The following is a 21,356-nucleotide window of genomic DNA, read 5'->3' on the forward strand; positions in this document are numbered from 1 at the left end:
AAAAGTAAGGACAGTCAACCATAAAGACGGAGTTATGTGGGACTGTGAAAATCAGCCACAGGAAAAGATGTCTAAAGAGAGGTGCACACATCTCCTCCTGTCCTAAAAAGCTCTCTCAGACGAACCGATGTACACGTGGACTTTATCTGACTCCTAAGATGGCATTACGTTTATTTAAAGACTCTGGTAACACAAACGTTCTAACTATGATATTTATAGTCACATGTACATACTATTATATATATTTAAATATTAAAACTGAGCTTTAATCCATTTTTGGAATATTATCAGTTAAGTTTTTGATAATGTTCTGACACTAGGATAAAGTGGGCGGGGTTAACTTGGATATTTATGATGAAATAAATATCTAACCAACCATGAATAAACACTAAGTCACGCCCCCACATGTTTTCCTGCTTAGTCTGTCTCCTAACATCTGAGTGAACTCCTCTCTGCGTCCTCCTCGCTGTTAGCTTGTTTGCTAATCCAGAACTGCCTGTCATCTCTCTGTTTATCTATCTACCTGCTCTTTGTGTCACTGTGCTCATGGTGTGCTGTCCCTGGCTGCATAACCACCGGTACTGGTTAACTAAGTTTCCCCAAACAGCTCAGGTGCAGGAAGTGCAGGACTTCAACCTCTGCCATTCTGGGCATCACATGTTCCTGATGCCCCAGACGCGGAGGCTACGTAGTGAGAAAAGTAATACATGATAAAAGTATTTTTTTAACTCAGCACTCAGACCTTTTGAAATAAATCATTCTCAGATGCTGGAGTGTTTTTGTCTTTAGATTCGATAGTGGAGTGGAAGTGAAAAAGAACTGGTTAAACAGTCTCTTTCGGGGCACTGGTGGCCTTGCAGTCTAAGCGCCCCACATACAGAGGCTACAGTCCTCGTCGCAGGGGTTGCCGGTGCAATTCCCGACCGGTCGACCATTTCCTGCATGTCTTCCCCCGCTCTCTACTTCCTATATTTCCTGTCTCTCTTCAGCTGTCCTATGGAATAAGGCAAAAAACTAAAAAAATATTACTTAAAAAAGAAAAGATAGTCTCTTTCTCTGTTAGCGCTTAAACTAGCAGGCAGATAAAACCTGGATCTGGCTGACCTGTCTGCTGCTCTTGATCTCAGCCCAGGTGTCAGTCTTTACATTACAAGACTATTCACGTTCTGGACAGCATTTGCAGTTTCTCTGAGCATGCAGCATGGCTATGCATAGGTCCAAAATGTCCCAGGATTATGAGTTATACACAATTTGTTCTGACTTAAATTCAGCTGGTGCAGTGAACAAGAACAGCCTGACACTGCCAGCTGGGTGGAAACTTACCACCCTCACCTTTAACGCCCTCTCTATGGAGAGGTACAATGACATCCCAAGGTTCTTTGGGACCTTCTCCCATCAATTGTCACTTAAGTAAGGGACAAGCCCCTGATCCCTCATCGCAGCCCTGCAGTTGAGCCTCATTTGCCATCTGGTAAACCACATGGATATTCCTAGATCAGCAAGAGGAGTCATTTACACCATAGCGGGATGAGTAGCTCTTGTAAATTGGGGAAATCCAGTCAGGTTCTGTTGTAGACGTCTTCTAGCAAATGAAATGTAATCAACGAGTGATTAAATTATGCAGAATGATCCAAAAAGTACACAGAAGCATCATGGTGTCTGCAAAATGTTCTTGGAGGAAAGGAAAAAAAGACATTCTCATCAGTAGGCTGCATCCCCCAGCAGCGTGTACACATCAGAAAATAAAAAGGCCCATTAGTCCAAGCAAAGAAGCTCCCAATTAAACAAGATGGAATCTACAGGATTACTGCTGGTGAGGAAGCTGGGCTTCCTCCATTAACAGCTGACATCCCCTCAGCTCGCTTCTCATCATTACCATAAAAGCCGGGCTTCATGTCTCCCTTACCGCCATCCACAGCTACCACCATCAAGAACTTTCACAGCATCTCTCTCCTAACCACAAACCACACAGTGACGCCTCTGCTGCACAATATCAGCCATCAATCCCTGAACAAACACAGAGTGTCTTTCCTCCGTCATCCCGGAGCAGAAATGATTTTAGGTATGACATGATGGATCTTTTATGATGGAGCTTTACATCCCTGTCACCTTTTACGGCTTCTTGCATTTTCTAAAATGTACACAAACTGGAAGTAACGCAGCGGGCCCTTTGTGATTATTTATGCATGGTTTTGTCGTTTGTGGCGTTGTGTGTCGTTGAAGTGTTTGTTTTGCTGTTGTCTCTGATTTCTCAGGCTTTACAGTGAGTTGTTTTTCATTTTTATGTCCTTCACATCTGCAATCTCTCTCCACTTTTCTCTGTTTTTATTGGCCTTTCTTCTCCTATATACATAATGCATACACTATCAACTGTATCTCCTCACGACACTGATTTTATGTATGCTTCTTTTTTTCTACGGACCTACAGTCTTGTATCTTGATTTCTACCCTTGATGTGATACCTTATCTTCCCTGTTCCTGATCTCAGACAAGGTATCCTTAAACCTCCTTCTTTCCGTTCCCTCTTTCTTTCCTCACACCTTCGTCTTTCTGTTTTCTGCCAGGGATACTTTCGCCTCTGGAGCAGTTATTCCTCAGCCACTCTGTTTAACTGCCTGTCTCCTCTGTGTGCTGGCATTTGGGAGCTCTCATTTACTTGTGTTACGTGTGGTTTAGTAAAGGTGGTGAGAATGCAGCTATTCATCTCGCCCCACCAGGAGAGTTTGCAGGGCTGTGGTTCACAAACACCTGCTGGGAGATCTGCTCCAAATAATTGGTTGTATGGAAGTGAGAGAAGGAGGGTTTGAGGTGTTCAGTTTGAGGGGTGAAAAATGGGATTTAGATAAGGGTGGATTAGAGAATTGAGAAGTCAAAAGGGATGAGGCGACAATACAGCATTTGACAACTGACACGTAAAGCGGATAATGATAGTCGGGTTGCTCGTTTCCGTGCCGGTTATGTTTCCTGTTTACTTTTTCACAGTGATTCCAAATGTATTATTTTAATTTAGAACTGATACATGTTGCTGTTTATCATGAAGCAATGATTACAGGGAAGAATAGAAAGGAAACGTCAGAGGAGACGAAATACACAGGCGATGTAAGGCATTCCAGAAGTGCTGTAAATGCAAGAAATACAATGCCGTCCAGCAGATCAATCACTGGACTTGCGGACTGTGGCAATTTGGCATATAGTTACATTTTGGAGGTGGTGCTTGTCAGCTATATGCATAGGCTTTTGCGTAGTTATGGCGGCTACGCAGACATACGGCGAAGGCCAGGCTGTCGATCCTACGCAGAAGTATAAACCAGGCTTAAGATTGAATTGGAATATCATGTTTATTTTGCCTTCCGCCTGAGGCCAGCTGGGATAGGCTCCAGCCCCCCGTGACCCCTAACGGGATAAGCGGTCAAGATAGTGGATGGATGGATGGATGTTTATTTGCTCAATAATTAGCAACTAATAGAAAACTCAACGGCCCAGCCTCTGACTCAGATATTATGTACACTTTAGTCTTAAAGATATCAGAGGGAGGTTTTTTAGCCTCAGGAGGAGTAAAACTCTAGAGTTGCGGATGGAAGTCCCTTGGTTTTTAACCCTTTCATCCCCATTCACAGTCTCCCCATCCCCATTGAGCTCTTTAAATTCTATCACCTGACTTTGGAAGATCATCAAAACATAAGAGGAAATTAAATGATGTTTGAGGGGTAAGTACACCACTGGGTGCTGATCAAGCTGTGTTCTCTCCTCAGTATATGCCCTGTATACACCTTGACAGACAGCTAAATTATTTCTTTATACCAAGACTCTGAAGAAGTTGTCTGCTTGTCCACAGGTTTATTGGTACCTCAGAAAAGGATGAAACTATACATTTTAGAAAAAAGAATATCAGTATTGCTTGTCCTTAACATGCTTTAAGATTTATACAGTGTTAATAAACATATATAACCTCTAATGAATTAAATCATCTTAATGTAACCTTATTTATATATTTATTTATGTATTTATTTATTTGTTACAGTCAGCTTAGGAACACTATCAAACTACAAAATATGTTTATCCCCAAAATAACCCTCTACAAATCAAGATACAGGTTGTACAAAGAACACTTACCCATGATGCTATCAAAAACAAGGCAGATGTCAGAGGATTACTAATGCCACAACAAAACACCACCATGTTCTCTAACGCCTCTTCACTCTCTGTTCACAGGTCATGTAACCCAACCACTTGAGGTACACTTCCTGTAACTCTTAAAGTGACAACACCAAACCAAATCTCACAATAAAACAGGAATAAACTTGACACATATTAACTGTGTAACAGCACATGCTGCTAAAGTGGACAGGTTGGGAGTGACAGCAGGCTGTTTGTTCTCAAACTGGCACAAATAATCAAACATCATCAGCATAAAACACACTGAAGTTTGTTTTTTAAGTTGTATTAAGTTTGTTATGGTGCTGTTTTGTATAGACCATATGCATGGGAAGACATCAGGTATGTAAAAAGACAAATTTGTGTCTCCCTTGATAATCTCTTTAAATGGGATTCCACAAACACGCTGCACATCTCTGTGGAAAAGTAGTTTTTGATGATTTCCTGTTTTATACCCACATGACAGGATGATATCAGTGTACCCGTCATCAGCTGACAGAGTCCTCGCAGTATAGCACCAGTTGGTATATAATCAGAGACAGCGTGACATCAGTCATGTTTGACACGAACACTTACGCTTATTAGAAGTGGCCAGTTGAATTTTTAATAACCTGTCTGATGTGGAAACACACAGAGTATAAATGATACTGAGGAGAGGAGGTGATTATTTTTACTCCTTGTTCCACTTTCCTGAAAAGCAGAATCAATTTCCTCTATAGTTTTCACCTCTCTCTTTCTCTGTGTCTCTCTCTCTCTCTCTCACACACACACACACACACACACACACACACACTATTACACACACTGCGTTCTCTTCCTCTCCTTGTTCCTTTGTTTTGTCTTTTTGCTTAATACTTATTTCTTCTCTACAACTTCTCCTTCCTCTCTCCCTTTTTTCACATGGCCGTACCTCCTTCCTGTCTCTTGTTCTCCCCTCACCACCTTTATGCACACTTCCTTTAAATGCCTCCCTACATTCGGTGACCACAACGTATCACTCTTCTCCAAAACTGTCCCATTTTCGGCACTTCAGCTTGAGTCTCATTTCCATGTCTCCCTCCCTCCCTCCTTCCTTCCTTCCTTCCTTCTTTCCTTCGATCTCTCCCTTGATCTCTTCTTCTTCACTGGCTCGGTGTGATGGGACACAGGAGGCTGCTGTAATTTGATTGGAGGTATTAAAGTTGATTTGATTAAGCGTGGGCCAAATTACTGGCTGCTTAATGGAATCAGGCCCAGTCACCTGCCAAGGGCCCCTAGTCGAGGTGCTCAGCCCTGACACACACACACTCACACACACACACACGGTGTGTTTGACACACACACACAAGCACACATTTGAAATAACCCCTTTCTTTGAGCAGATTAAATGCTCCTGCAGAAGTATTAGTTGATCACACAGAGCAGCGATGCCGTAGAAGCCTCTAACATCTCATCTCTCCATTTAGTTGTGTGTGACATCATTTCCTGTGTCCACGATGGTCAGTTACAGTGGCTCCTTGTTTCCCATCCTAACAGCTCCTAAACCTGTTATTTATCCCCCTCCTATTCATTAGAGACAGCAGCAGCAACAACAGGCGAGGGGGTGCTTTTAATTACCCTGATGACAGATGAGGTTTGTGCTGAGTGCAGACACACTGAGCGGTGTTAGACCTCTGCACACAGCTGTATGTTTCTCTTACAAATTAGATTTTAGCCTGGCATCACAGGAGAGTTTGGGACTGCTCTGCTGAGCTCTGACTCTGCAGCCCTGGCCGGTTAGTCATGAACAGGGATGCAACAGATCACATAACTCAGGGTTTGAGTCAGAGCACTTCTCCAAAATAAAGATATGTATGACAAAACCTTTCTCAGTGAGCCATGACTGTAACTGTGTATTTTAAGGTAAAACCAACCATGCATCAATGCGCCAAGATTCATCTAAATAATGTATCATATGCTAAATGCTCTTCAGCATTCACACTCCAACAACTTTAACAATTAATACAAACACTAAAATAACTCTGATCTCCCTTTCTGTTCTCCCTTAAACTCAGGGTACAAAATTATGTCATAGAAAACGTGTAATAAGTAATAAAGCTGAATCATTTCAATAACAAAATGTGTTGCCTCCAACAAAATCCTTGAAAAGTACAGATCCTCCAAGAACATGCACACTGTTCATGAAGTGGATGTGTGTGTCAGCATGTGTGAAGGGACTGGGCTTGTGTAATATTTCCACAGCAGGCTGAAGGATAACTTTTTGTTAACTGATTGTTGGGACTGAAAGGTTTGTGCACCACACAATGATCTGTTGGTGTTCTTGTGAAAGCACCATGAGAGGATCTGTTGGTGTTCTTGTGAAAGCACCATGAGAGGATATGTTGGTGTTCTTGTGAAAGCACCATGAGAGGATCTGTTGGTGTTCCTGTGAAAGCACCATGAGATGATATATTGGTGTTCTTGTGAAAGCACCATGAGATGATATGTTGGTGTTCTTGTGAAACGACCATGAGAGGATATGTTGGTGTTCCTGTGAAAGCACCATGAGATGATCTGTTGGTGTTCTTGTGAAAGCACCATGAGAGGATATGTTGGTGTTCTTGTGAAACGACCATGAGAGGATATGTTGGTGTTCCTGTGAAAGCACCATGAGATGATCTGTTGGTGTTCTTGTGAAAGCACCATGAGAGGATCTGTTGGTGTTCTTGTGAAAGCACTATAAGAGGATATGTTGGTGTTCTTGTGAAGGTACCATGAGAGGATCTGTTGGTGTTCTTGTGAAAGTACCATGAGAGGATCTGTTGGTGTTCCTGTGAAAGCACCATGAGAGGATCTGTTGGTGTTCCTGTGAAAGCACCATGAGAGGATCTGTTGGTGTTCCTGTGAAAGCACCATGAGATGATATGTTGGTGTTCCTGTGAAAGCACCATGAGATGATCTGTTGGTGTTCTTGTGAAAGCACCATGAGATGATCTGTTGGTGTTCTTGTGAAAGCACCATTAGAGGATATGTTGGTGTTCTTGTGAAAGCACCATGAGGGGATCTGTTGCTGTTCCTGTGAAAGCACCATGAGTGGATATGTTGGTGTTCTTGTGAAAGCACCATGAGGGGATCTGTTGGTGTTCCTGTGAAAGCACCATGAGAGGATCTGTTGGTGTTCTTGTGAAAGCACCACAAGATGATCTGTTGGTGTTCCTGTGAAAGTACCATGAGAGGATCTGTTGTGTTCTTGTTAAAGTACCATGAGAGGATCTGTTGTGTTCTTGTTAAAGTACCATGAGAGGATCTGTTGGTGTTCTTGTGAAAGCACCATGAGGGGATCTGTTGCTGTTCCTGTGAAAGCACCATTAGAGGATATGTTGGTGTTCTTGTGAAAGCACCATGAGGGGATCTGTTGCTGTTCCTGTGAAAGCACCATGAGTGGATATGTTGGTGTTCTTGTGAAAGCACCATGAGGGGATCTGTTGGTGTTCCTGTGAAAGCACCATGAGAGGATCTGTTGGTGTTCTTGTGAAAGCACCACAAGATGATCTGTTGGTGTTCCTGTGAAAGCACCATGAGAGGATCTGTTGGTGTTCTTGTGAAAGCACCATGAGAGGATCTGTTGGTGTTCTTGTGAAAGCACCATGAGAGGATCTGTATATGAACGTATGTAAGACAGTGAAATGGTCTTCCCTCCTCACCAGCAGCATTATGTCTGTGTTTGTCTGTATTTGTGTGTGTGATGGTGCTTTAAGGAGGATGAATGCATCTGCTGCGGACGTTTAGTCTATATTTGTTAAATGATGTGTTCATATGTTTGCGATCGCTCGGCGTCGGGAGGAGATGAAGAGTATATTAAACATTGTGCTGACAGCTAATTATCTGTTTGTTATTGTTTGCTGAATGAACTCTATCATTATTGTGAGAGGATAAATGACTGTTTCACACGCTGCTCTCTTTTCTCTGTTTCCCATCTACACCTCTTTCATCGTTCTCTCCTTCTCTTTGTTCATATTTAACCTTTTCACTATTTACTCTGATTGTCTTCTGAAGTCTGCTCTCATCTCTTTTCCTCCCTGATACATCTTTCTGCATAGTTTGAGTTTATCCCTGTTATTATCATTATTTATTTATCTGTTTCTCTTTCATATTAATGCATTTCTTTCTTATTTCTCTCTCTCTTTCTGTCTTTCTTTCTTTAATTCTTTCTTTCTTCCTTTCTTTTTTACTTTTTTCAATTTTATTTCTAACTTTCTTTCTTCAATGTTTCTTCTTTCCTACTGTCTCTTTCTTCTTCGCTTTCTTTTCCATATTTGCTATTTTTTTCTATCTTTCTTTCTGTCTGTCTTACTTCCTTTCTAACTTATTTCCTTTCTTTGTGTATTTCATTCTTTCTTTCTTTCTTCTTTGCTTGCTTTTTTCTTTCTAACTTCCCTCCTTTCTTCCTTATTTTCTTTCTGTATATCCTCTTTCATTCTCTTTCTATTCTCTTTTTTCTTTATTTCTATATTTCTTTCGTGTTTTCCTTATTAATTTTGTATTTTGTTCTCTTGGTGTATGTCTTTTTCTTCCTTCCTTCCTTCCTTCTTTGTTTACTGTTTCTTTTTGTCTTCCCCTTCCTTCCTTCCTTCCTTTCTATTTTTCTTTCTTACTTTTTGTTTTCATTTGTTTACTTCTTTCCTGTCACATGTTCCCCTTGTGTTTTTAACCTTTATTCTATTGTCAGTTTTTTCTTTTTTTTTTTGCCTGTATTGACAAACTGTCTTTCTTTCCTCTGATCAATCTAATTTACTTCTCTTTTTGTCTTCTTTTTTAAGGGTTAGGCTTCTGAGCCACTTCCTCTCCTTTATTCTAGCTTTTCCTCTCATCTCTATTCTACACTTTTTCTCCATATTTCCCTTGGCACTCTTACTTTTCCTCTCTTTTTAATGCTGTGCTTCTGTGCGTGTTAAAGTTATGTTTTGAGGTCGGACTCTCCAATCAAAGTATGAACATGCACATGACCAAACCAAACACACACACATGTTGTATACTGAATGCATTAGCCTGACTTTACATTAAGGTAACAACCACTGGAAGACTGATGTGCATGCAAATAACATGCACACAAAGATGCCGTATACACACAAACACACACAAAGCAAAAAGATCACATATTTACAAAGAAAATCAACATACTGCACATCTGCCCTTAAACCTCCAGACTTCCTATACTCTAGCCCTCACTCTTTCTCCCACATTCATAGATATATAAACACACACACACACACACACACACACACACACACACACACACACACACACACACACACACACACACCCTGGTGGGATTAGAGCTATAGATTAGATTAATGCCAACCATTTAAGAGATTCTCACACACACACAGTTACCTCCTTCCTGTGTTCTCCACATGCATTTTTAATCAGTCTCATCCTCGCTCCACCGTTACGTCTCTCTAATTACCTTAATACAGCAGCGAGCGGCGAGAGGTGCCCCCGCCCAGCACCTCACCCTCTGAGCGTACCATCCCACCAACACCAGCGAGCGCCGCCGTCACAGCGGCTGCTCAGCTTCAGGAGTGCCTTGAAAAAACAGTCCTGTTTCACTTCTCTGTCTTTCTTCTCTTCACGCCGTGTGTTTGGCGTTAAAGTGTGAGACTGTATGTGTGTGTGTGTAGACTGATGACCGTGCTGCAGCTGCTCCAGATGTTAATGTAATATCAGATAAACTGTTACACGAGTCCCTATCTCTGTCAGAGGACTGAGAGTGCCGCTGTAGTCAGTGATGTTGTTTGAGTCTGATGTGCTGATCTTGCGGTCTTAACCCAAACTTAGTTAAAAACTCTGACACAGATCATTCAGCGAACAGTTAAAGGCTCTCCTCTGTGCTGTGAATCACCTTAGCTTGTGCGTACAATCGTAATAAGACACCAAATGTCTAATATATGTAAGACCTGTGTTTTATAATTCAACATCGCAGGGTATCTTTCTCTTCTCTGTATTCAGTGTACACTCAGGCTAAGCAGCCACACGTCGCTCTGTTGTTGGTTGTTTTTGCTACTAATGTCCAACTTAAACAGCTGTCGGCTCACTTTAATGAAACAGCTCCTGAAGTAGACTTCATAATAATGCGGTGAAACACTGCCTCATGAAGCAGTTAATAAAATAAACTCAACATGGTAACCTTCATTAAGAAAACATTTCTCAGGGTTGGTTCTTTTATTTATGTTTACCTAAAAATGTGCAGCCTTGTGTTTACAAGTCATGTTTGGTTATACATAGACTCTTCTGTTTTACAGAGTGTTATTTAAAAGAAGTTTGATTCTGATATGGGAGCCTTTACTCTGATACCAATACTGATCCAATGGAGGGCGAACTGTCTCCAGTATAACGTCCAATGCGATTTTTGAGCTGAAAAAGGCTTCTTCTGTGTGGATTATACATTGATGTGACCGTGGACAGGTACTCAGTCCAAGAGGGCTGCAATGCTAAACAATTAACTTGATATGAACATGTAGCTTTCTTTACGCTATCGTCCAATCCTAGTCATTTCATAATTTGAATGTCCCTTTAAATTTGTTTTAATATTCTATTGTTTTATTGATTGTTAATTCTTCATTTTTTATTATTCAACTACTTGTGCATGTACAACTTCTGTCTTTAACTTTTTATTATCTTAACTATTGATGCTGCATCTTTCATTTATATATTTATTTTCCTTTGTTTTTTATTATATGCATGTTATTGCAATTAGTGTGCATTAGTCTCTTATTCTAAATCCATTTCTGTTTTGTATTAAGTCATCATATATTTAAATATTCTAAATATCCAATCACTCTTAAGCTCTTTGAATTGCATATGATTAGTATGAAAGGTGCTCTATAAATAAATCTTGATTGATTGATCGATTGATTCATAGTGAGGAGCAATGTCTGCTCAGCTGTGATGCTGTGCTCTGTGCTGCAGACAGAGCTGGGACGGTCGTAAACTGTGGAGTCGGTCTGTGCTTTGCCGGTGATGAATCCATTTCCAAATCACTCCGAGTATTATTTTCTTATTATTACTTATATTTTCTGATTCTGCTTAATAACACATTTGTCCACTAATACTGTTGTATATTTTAGTCCTACATTTGACCTGTTAAAGCTATAAGCTTTATAAAACTGCTGAGACATCACAACTTGTTTTTTAAAGGCACAGTGAGGTGTTTCTGGCGAGCTCTTTGATTGAAATTTGTAGTTTTTCTGGGATGAGGACTGTATTTCCCATGAGCGCCATCCTAAAGATGTTTCTCTAGCTAAAGCATGCATTTGTTCCTGCAGTAAATAAACAAACAGAGATCTTCTTTTTAATCCAACTTTTCTTTGTTTAACTTTTCTTTGTTCAACTTTTATCAAGATGCAGAGTGACGTGATCATGTGTTGATTTGTAGCTACCGCAAATTATGAACTGTAACGTATGTTTGTGTTTTATGTTTATTTATTTGCACAATTTACAAAAATACACAAGAAAATGGAACAATGATAAATAATATACAGCGCAGGGAGAGGCAGAAAACAGAGAGCTTATTTAAAGCCTTTACCCACATAATGTTCTAATATCACAAATTAATTAAAAATATACTAAATTAACACACATAAAGAAATAGTTGAAACTAATAATAAAACAACACAAAAATATACTAATTTAACAATTAATATAAAGACAGTTATTACATCAACATAATTCAAAAGTACACAATATGAATATGAGGTGTATGGCCACCTGTCTATGGGTATGTGGTTGTACAAGATTTTATATAACTATATTGACACCACAGTGATAATATTAGCATTAGCATAAAAGCACATTTATTTGAAGAGAGATCATGATAAACTGTAAATGCATCAGTACAAGGTGGGTATAATTAAATAACAGTGGTTAAATGTTTTTTCAGGCATCTTTTATAAAATTTTACACTAAAATATTCCAGAACTTAGTGCCGTATCGGCCGGTATCTGGAATTGACTTCTAGAGGTAAAACATTTAGGAGGATGAAAAAATAAAGTTTGACAAGTTGAGTAAGAGTGAACGTGTGAATTCAATTTAAAGTAAGTCTTGAAGTGATTATGGATATTCACTTCACGTTGTATTTTATACAAAAAAACACATATTTGAGAGATTGGCTTCGTAACAACGACTTAACTTTGAAAACTCTGATTTATTATTGTTTGCTAGCTTACAAAAGGTGAGCAGACAGCGGTTTAATGTTACCCGTCACAGCCAAGGCGTCATGATGTGAGCTCCTGTCACAATAAATGTCTGAATACTGTAAATATATGCATGGTTTAACTCTTTAGTCCTCACAGAGCAGTGAAGCATTCACACACCAACATAAACATTAAATCCTGTTCATGGACGTTTAGCTATTTTAGCTAGCAGAGCCCTGGTTGTAGAGTTTCTCTGTCTGAAACTTCAACAGAAAATGTACATGTTTGATAATCCTGCTCCAGTATCAGACATGAGGACTAAACATTATAAATGATCCAAAGAAGAAAAAAACTCCTCCTGCTTGATAACTTACTTCTGACTGACTAACTTTACCAGCAGAGCTCTAAACAGAGACACTTCAGAGGGATACTGACTCAGCTTTTTCTGCAGAAAATCCAACCTGAACACAGACGCTAAAGAGTCAGTGTGAAGAAATAACTCCTCACATTGCCTTTAAAAGGCATTTAGAAGTCAAAACAAAGCCAATCACCATGTTGAAATATTGACTCCAACAAGCTGTCAGCTAGAAAACAACAATCCCAAAACCAGCTTGGAGGTGGAGTTGAGACCAAAGCCTTGCCGCCTGGCAAGCAGCTGCAACACGCCAACCTGACAGTCACATCAGAATCTGAAATACTTTATTTATTCCATGGAGGGAAATTCAGTCATCACAGTTGCTCTATACACAAAAAGTTATACAAATACAATAATAGGCTAAGTGGAAAATATATACATGGTTTGAATCCCTGGAGATCAGGAAGAGGGCACTCTGGTGGTCTGTCAGGAGTCTGGCTATGACAGCGTTGAGAACGTTGGACGCCGTAGTCGGGTTGGCAGAGGGGGGATATAAACAGCTACCAGTGTGACATGTGAGATCTGTGACCCTGTGCAGATAATATGGTCTGAGGCCAACAGCGCTCTCTGTGCTATCCCGGTCTGCCCGGACAGTCTGGAGACTGTCAATGGAGACGTTGTGGTCAGGAATATCTTGATATCACGGCATAATTATGCATTAATATGCAAAACTATTAATATAACGAAAACAGAGTAGTGATCAGAAAATGTACACTTGGGGAGGGGCTTGTCTTTTGTACTTCATTTTTAATCTCTGAGCCTACACGTGGTTAATGCCAGACAGCCAACATGTGTATGTTCATGTCTGACTACATTAAGTTCTTACACTCCAGCATTTAAAACCACAGGACAATGTGATACTGCAGCAGCACTCACACACATTTTGAATGAACACGTGTGTGTTGGAAGTGAACCAGGTGTCTGTCTCTTCTCACAGCCTGTGTGTGATGTTAAAATCCTTTTTCTCTCTCTGCTTGTTTAACAGGGCAGCACAAAGGTCCCTTCTCTCCGACCAGTCAGCTGTACATGGAGACCCCCAGTTGGGCAGGTTAGTGTGTGCACGCATGTGTGTGTATGTGTGTAAATGCACTTAACACACAATCACACGACAAGACCACATCTATACATTACCACATCCAGTGGTTTCACTGATACATGTGCTCAGACATCTACAGCACAGCTACCCAGGTGTGTGTGTGTCAGCGTGTGTGTGTGTCAGTCTGTGTGTGTGTGTGTGTGTGTGTAGAGGGAGAATGTGCTGACTGCAGTGCTTTGGTTCTGGGCATGCCCATTAGAAGTGGCTATAAATCCTGAGTGCAGTGCTCTCACTGTGTCAGCAGTCCAGCCAATGAATGGATATTAAACGCCACAAAAAAGCCTCTTTAATTCTGCCTGCCTCTGCCACGCTGCTGCACACTCTCTCCCTCTTTCTCTTTATCTAGCTATCTATCTATCCATCCACCTTTCTTCTTTCTTGCATTTTCTCTTCTCTTCCAGCCCCCTTTGCTCCGTCCCTTTCTCTCCGTCTCTCTCTCTTCCTCTGTAATAATTGAATGAAGAAGAAAAAAGAAACAGGTCCTTCAGCCCTGCCAGGTCTGTGGGGTGAAAATATCAGCAGTTAAGAACTTGGTATCTATCATATTATGCGCAGCTTGTCATGCTGGCCTTTTAATCTGAACTGCCCTTACATGCTCCTGCTTCTGTTTCACCATCGATCAGAGGAAACTCTTGTTTACTGTAGGATAAATGATAGGGAGGTAACGTGTGTCAATCAAGAGATTACTAATACTAAAATGTTAAACTGTTACTGACAGTTGGCGGAGCTGTTCGTTGGATGAACTTCTGCAGTAGCTTTTGGATCTTAAACACAAAGTGTTTTGCCGTTATGTTTCCCAGTTTCCACTGCGTGCTCAGTGTGTTTTAGTGCAGACTCGTAAACGCTGGCTGTAAACGCTCGGTCCTAATGTTACCCTGCACACACTCCCTGCAACTCAGCGCTCGCTTCCAAACCTCAGTGCAGCCTGATCATAAAAAATGTATTATTATTTCGATTAAATTTTGAGGTTCTGAAGCGTGACCCTGGCTGTAGGTGTGGCCATCTGTCCTACCAGCACATCAATAGCAATCTAATAGCCGGAGGAAAGATCAATCACAACCAGCTTAGATCTGTGGAAATATACACAATGCATGTAGTTCTCCTGCAGCCTCTGCAGCGCTCCCTCTGAGTCCTCTGAGTGTGCGCACGCCTCTGAGGAGAGACATTTGGTACAGCACACTGTGTGGTACAAAAACAGAACATTCTACACAGACAAGAATTAGGGTTTGAAAGCTGTGTTTGTGATTTGTTGGGTATTCATGTGGATGTGTGTCAGATTATTAAAAGGAGAGATTATGATCAGAACATCTGAGCAAACACCGAAGAGCACACTCATGAAATATTTTATAGTAGAGATCAGTTTAATCAACATATGCCATGAAGGAGTGACTGGAATTTATAATTCACATCATAACTGAAGTACACACACACATACACTCACACACACTCATACTCCTCCTCCCTCTCTATAATATCAATTACAGCCTGGCCTGGTTTAGCCTCTATCAGTGATCGTCAGTAGGCCTCCAGGCCCAATCAAGGCTCTGCAGCCCAATCAGCCTGACATAGCAGCTAATTGGAAAGTTGTGTGCAGCTCAAAGAGATGATCATTGTTGGAGATCCGCTGGAGCTCCTTTGAAGCTTCATGCGCTGTTGTAGTAAAATGTATGCGCGTGTGTAGCGATGGGGTCGATATCGGCTTTTTATTGAACTTGTGAAACTGTTCATGTAACCCAGGTTCTGACAGATTTATCACACCTGTTAGATCATTTTCTACCAGTTATAGCGATACCATTATCCAAGTGATTAGTGTAATAGGACAGATGTGGTAATCATGGATTTCTCAGAAGGGCCCAATGAAACAGACGATAAATGATCACATTAGTGACGTTTCTCAGTGATTTACGTCCGGGCTGTTTAAACAGAAATTTAAACTCTGACTACAGGTTTAAGAAAAGACTCAGAAAGCAATCACAGCAGTGTTCAGCATAGTGTGGCTAGCATTAGCATAGCAAGCCCCACCAGCCTTCAGTCGGTGGTTATATGCCAGTTTAACCAGCGTACATACTGTATAACTTTATCTTAATTTTCTAGATTAGCATACTGACAAACCACGCCACGCTATGAGACGCCGTCTGTCACCTGTGCTTGTTTACATCCAGGTAGCTTTATAGCATAGAAGGCAACACCTATTAGCCAGAGCTACCGCCCTGTCCAGTGGCAGGATGCTTGGCTACAGCTTATACACAACTAATGACCACTTATTCTGCTGCTGACCAGCCTTTAATCAGTAACCCGTAGTTTACACCTTGTATATGATTGTAGCTGATTTATTGCCCTATTGTTATTAAGTCAGCTTGTGCATCCGTCACTTTCACTCATTTTAACACTCAGCTACCTCTGTGTAGAAATGAACCCCTAGCTGTTTTAAGTGTAGAAATGAACCCCTAGCTGTTTTAAGCTAGGGGTTCCCAAACTTTTCAGGCCACGACCCCCAAAATATAGGTGCCAAAGACTTGTGACCCCCACTGTCCCTCAAAGTGATTAAAAGTTGCTTCAAACTTTATTTACTTCATACTTCACAATAAGTTTACCTTCATGCACATGTGGTTGTGTTTCCTGTGCTGCTGTAAATTAACCTGCTGCTACTGGTCCTTTTGTTAATGAACTGTTAGCTAACCCTAACCCTAACTTTAAGAGTCATCTGGCAACAGAGAAAGGTAGAAAACTAATGAAATGTACTTATTTGTAAGGTTTTAATTCAAATGTAACTATTTTTGTCTACATTTTACAATAATGGGTAAAATAAGCAAATTCAGATTACTTAAAAAAAATATTATAAATCTGGAAGACATCAAGCGACCCCTCATTGGTGTTTCGAGCCCCCCAGGAGATCCCGACCCACACTTTGGGAACTCCTGTTTTAGACAACCTTTTTAGCAGACAGAGACTTCATCAAGTTCTAATCCAGATCACTGAAGAGCCTTCTTCAAGAGCTAAATCCTCACTTTTATGAACACCAGGGTTTGCCACAATGTTGAGATGCTCCTGGCTCTCTGGTTGGTATGAAGTCGAGGCTCAGAGAAGGTTTTGGGATTAGTTTGAATTGATATGTTGATTTTCAAACCTCCTTCTAAACCATGAATTGATTTTTTTAGACAGTTAGGTAAAACTGAATACTTCCATGGAATTAAAAATACATTCCATCAAATTTATCTGACATGCATTTACTCACAAAAGTAGCTTGTATTAGGAATATGTCATAACTTACTCTGAGGACCAGTGCTCTTGTCTGGTTCCTGGTTCAGTCCCTGTCTCTGCAGAAGCCTCTCTGTGTGGGGTTTGCATGTTCTCCCTGTGCATGCGTGTTTTCTCTCTGGGCGTTCTGACCTCCTCCCGGTTCTCAGACATGCTCCTGAGGTTAATTGGTGATTCTAAATTGCCCATAAGTGTGAGTGAGTATGTCTGGCTGTCTCTCTGCACCCTGTGATAGGCTGGTGACCTGTCCAGGGTTTACCCCAACTCTCTTCCAAGAGAGACACAACCTGTACAGGAACATGAGCTGTATAGATAACAAATAAATGGACACCCTGAGGAGTCCTACATGTTTACAAAGGAAACATCTGGTGTGTGTACTTGCAGTGTGTTTTTCCTTTAAATCCCATCAAACCTCTGTCTGTGCATTTCTGTGCTGTGAGATTCTCCCACTCTGTCAAGTCCAGCATGAAACACTTGACAGCTGTAAATATTTGTACTGATTTTTTTCTGTATATTTATTTTTGCTGGTATGGAAAGCTGACAGAAATCAGCGGTCAGCAGCTTCAGAGCTGATGTCGATGTTTCCTCGGTGTATATTTTTAAGGTCCACAGGTTCATCGACAAACTGAGTAAAAAAAAAACTCTGAACACTCAGGTTTGAACAAGAAGACTGCTCGTCATTCTTTTTCTTTAGTTGTAGATATTCGACGGAGAAGAACTGTTTCAAAGTTTCTAATCAGGCTGCTCAATTTAAAAAAGAAACTTTCTAAAACCACTTAAGAGTGTAAACTAGAGCGGGTCAGATAAATCAAAGGATCAATATTTCTGTCATGATATCAACAAAAACTTTATCAAAGTGCACCAACAACACAACTTTTTTAAACCTCCCCAAACTCTTGGTGTATTGAAGAATACTGTTGCTACATACTTTATCCAGCAGAATTGTTTATCTACGTGTGCTGCGATTAGCAGAGTCACTCCCATTGACTGTGTATTAATATTGACACAGAGCCTCCACTATTCTCCCATTGGGAGCTGTAAAGCCAAAATACTGCCTTGACGGGTGCTGACATATTGCACTAGTGGAGCCAAAGCAGGTGCAGAAACAAGCTGGCTGGTGGATTGGTGGGTGGAGGCAGAGCCAGACTTTTTGACAGGAGGTGTCCAACCTGTAGCACGGCTATTTGTAGGGGTGGTCAGGTGTGGTAAACATGAGGGGCCTCCCCCACCAAGCGGCAAATCGCTGGTCTCAAAATATGAAGCCCATGCGGAAGCGTTATAAATTGCAGTTCATCGAGCGTCCACTTGAGGCTGGCAGCAGAAACACAGGAAACCACATACACACCCATTTAAAGAAGACAATCTTTACAGCCAGGTACGAAAAACTGCTTAGGTCTGACAAGCTCAATTCTCTATCAGCACACATTGTGTGGGGGATGAATTTATTATTACGCGACAGTTCAGAAGATATTGAGATTACGAATTTTGCCCAAACAAGGACATGACTGACTTGATTGACAGGCGTGAACACTGTCACTGTTGGCTAGGAGGCTCAAACCCCGCCTCTTTACCTCACACTAAGTTTGGACGAGTTCAGCATTTCCAATATGGCTTCCGCCGATGATTGGCGGATACTACGTCCATTTATTATACAGTCTATGATCTCCACTCATCACATCTGATTTGACTTCTAAAATGAAGGAATCCAAACAATGCTTAATTCTTGTTTATAATTCACAACTCAACACAGTGGCAACATTTACATTTGCGGAAGCTCCTTTTCCATGGACTCAAAATGAAGACGTTTGCCCAAAGTCACCATTTAAAGTAAAGACAAACAATGTTTCATGACAAAATGCAAAGCAGTTATGAGCAGTCTGTGGAAGCACAATCCAAATAGCTGATTTCAGTATAAATCCTCTTAGGCTTTTTGTTAAGAATTTTGGGGGAGCCAATCAGATTTCAGTGCTGCTTCTGGTAGTGGGACTAACATCATATCCTCTTACAAACCAAAGTATACATTTCACTCACCTTTAAAATGGTAAAGATCCCCCAGGTGGGTCCAGAAGCCAAACAGGTTCTTGGTTCATGGTTACAGCTAACCTAAAGCTGCTGTGGGTTCCAATTTGTTCACAGTGTATCACGATGTAACCACTCTTTAAAAAAGGGCCCATCTTTGTACTTTTGCAAGGTCACATCAGTGCTAACCTGGAGCATAACCCACATGGAAAAGGGTCTATCTCAGTTCCAGCTCAGAGTCCTTACGCCCACTTTCATCATCAGTCATTTACTGCACAGTTTGGGATCTAATGCAGAGCAACATCAATGAATTTCACCTTCCATCCAACCCCTTCCTCTATAGTGTCTCTATCTTCACCTCTCCAACAGCCCTTAAAGCTTCATGAGACTGGTCTTTTCAAAGTTATGCCATTAAGTTGAGGGTCCTCCTCTGCCCGGAGGTTAATGAAAGCTCTTGTTGTTTCACTGGTTGTGAAATTAATCTCACTCTTGCATTGTAATTTCACGTTTGTTCACATTTGCCATCATCCAGAGATGGATGGAATAGTTCTACGATATATAGTGGTAAGATAAACATGGATTAAAACAAGAGACCAGAGAGACATTCAGCACAATGAGTATCGACTGATCCCTGGAAACACAAACTAATCCAAAGCGCACCTGTGGCGCTGATTGCTCCGGGCTGATTGCTCCGTGCTGATTGGTAGAATTTGACCCCATAGTCATTTGTTAATGTTAGAGAAGCTGTGTGAGTTTGTTTCCTTCTCATTAAAAATTAAAGCTTGGCCTTAATTGGTGTTGGAGCACAAAGCAGCCAGCGAGCTGTTAAAGCCACCCTTACATTATTAACACAGATAAACACTAGCATCTGGGGCTAAAGAGGAAAGATCACCATGGTGATGATTTGACAAACAGACACATACAGAAGCATGTTTATACACAGCGAATATCTTCAGTCTCTTAAAGGCCAGCTCTGCAAAGCCAAAGATCCACGAAGTCAGTCAAGAAGAGCTGGAGTCTGCTGAACCTGTTTGTTATTTCAGATGTACGCAGACTAATTCAGAAACAGCATCGCAAGCTGTTCAATGTTTACCAAGAAGAAACCTGAATCCTTTCCAGAGGTCATCCCTGCTCCTACACCAAGTAGTTGAAACTAGTAAAAATAACTGAATAAAGCAGTTTTACTCTTTAACCTCTGAGAGCCCCAAACATCTGCAGAAGTCGCTTTTGCTAGAATCAAAACTAAAAACTCGTTATTTAAAGCTCCTGTGAAGAGATTTAACTAGTTTTGTAAAAGGTTGAAAACAACACTGATGTCTTTGTATTACATTAAAAACAATGACTGAGATTTTTTATATAGAAATTCTATTGGCTGAAATCGCTGCAATGGGGTAGGCGTCACATGATCAGACCGACAGCACGCTGAGGAAACGGACCTTCATTATATTTTTATACACGTGATATATTTCACTGTTAAAGAAAACAGGATGATACTCTAAAACCACGTCATGTACAAGAATGAGATCAGCAAAGTGATGAGGTGTATGTGTTTACCCACAGGGGGCGCCAAAATAACCCCAAACCAAGATTCTTATGTGGGTGGCAGTGGACACAGCACCTTAAGCATGCTTAGTATTATTCTGTCTTTGGCTTTGGGCCATTAGCTGAGCTGCTCACAAGCAGACTGAAATCTGTACCTTGGTGAGATCAAACAGGTTAATGTGGCGTTATGTGACTTGAACAGTGGGACAGTAGCCAGAACTGTTTATTGGCATTAAAAGAAATCTCTGAAACACTCGCATTTTAGGAACATCGTGAGACCGATAGTGCCGTTGGTGGGAGGAGAGTTTGGGAAAAATAAATGTAGAGTCAAAGTGGCACATCGGCCAACTAGACCCCTTCTGACTGATAACACTTAAAAAAAAAATCACAGCCCCTGTCCTCTAAAACATGATCGTGGTTTTCAGCTCTAAAGGAAGTAAAAGGCTCCACAGACACACAAACTGTGATCAGCGTGGATTCAGAGGTTCGTTGCACAGACACACAAACGTTCAGACAGACAGAGAGCGCTCAGGAGTGTAAATGACGAAGGTTCTCTCTGTATTTGTTAAAGTGATGTCCAGAGTCTCTGAGCTGCTTTTAACACTCCCAGAAAGGCTATTACAATTAAAGGAGCTCTGGCCATAGCAGAGGGAAATGGAGAAGAGTGTGATGAGAGTAAAAGAGGGATGTCAGCACAAAGAGTGGCAAAGATGCTTTTAGC

General features: G+C 41.0%; 1 protein-coding gene across 1 annotated transcript in view; it reads left to right on the forward strand.

Moving 5' to 3' along the window:
* rbfox3a (RNA binding fox-1 homolog 3a) overlaps positions 1 to 21,356 on the forward strand; it is a 626,830-nt gene that overhangs the window by 264,056 nt on the left and 341,418 nt on the right. Inside the window, exon 4 of the mRNA XM_034708818.1 lies at positions 13,706 to 13,768. Coding sequence (XP_034564709.1) covers positions 13,747 to 13,768 — 22 coding nt within the window. The 5' untranslated portion in view covers positions 13,706 to 13,746. The remainder of the gene's footprint in view (positions 1 to 13,705; positions 13,769 to 21,356) is intronic.

This window comes from Notolabrus celidotus, chromosome 18 (genome assembly GCF_009762535.1).
Source record: "Notolabrus celidotus isolate fNotCel1 chromosome 18, fNotCel1.pri, whole genome shotgun sequence".
NCBI classification, from domain to species: domain Eukaryota; kingdom Metazoa; phylum Chordata; class Actinopteri; order Labriformes; family Labridae; genus Notolabrus; species Notolabrus celidotus.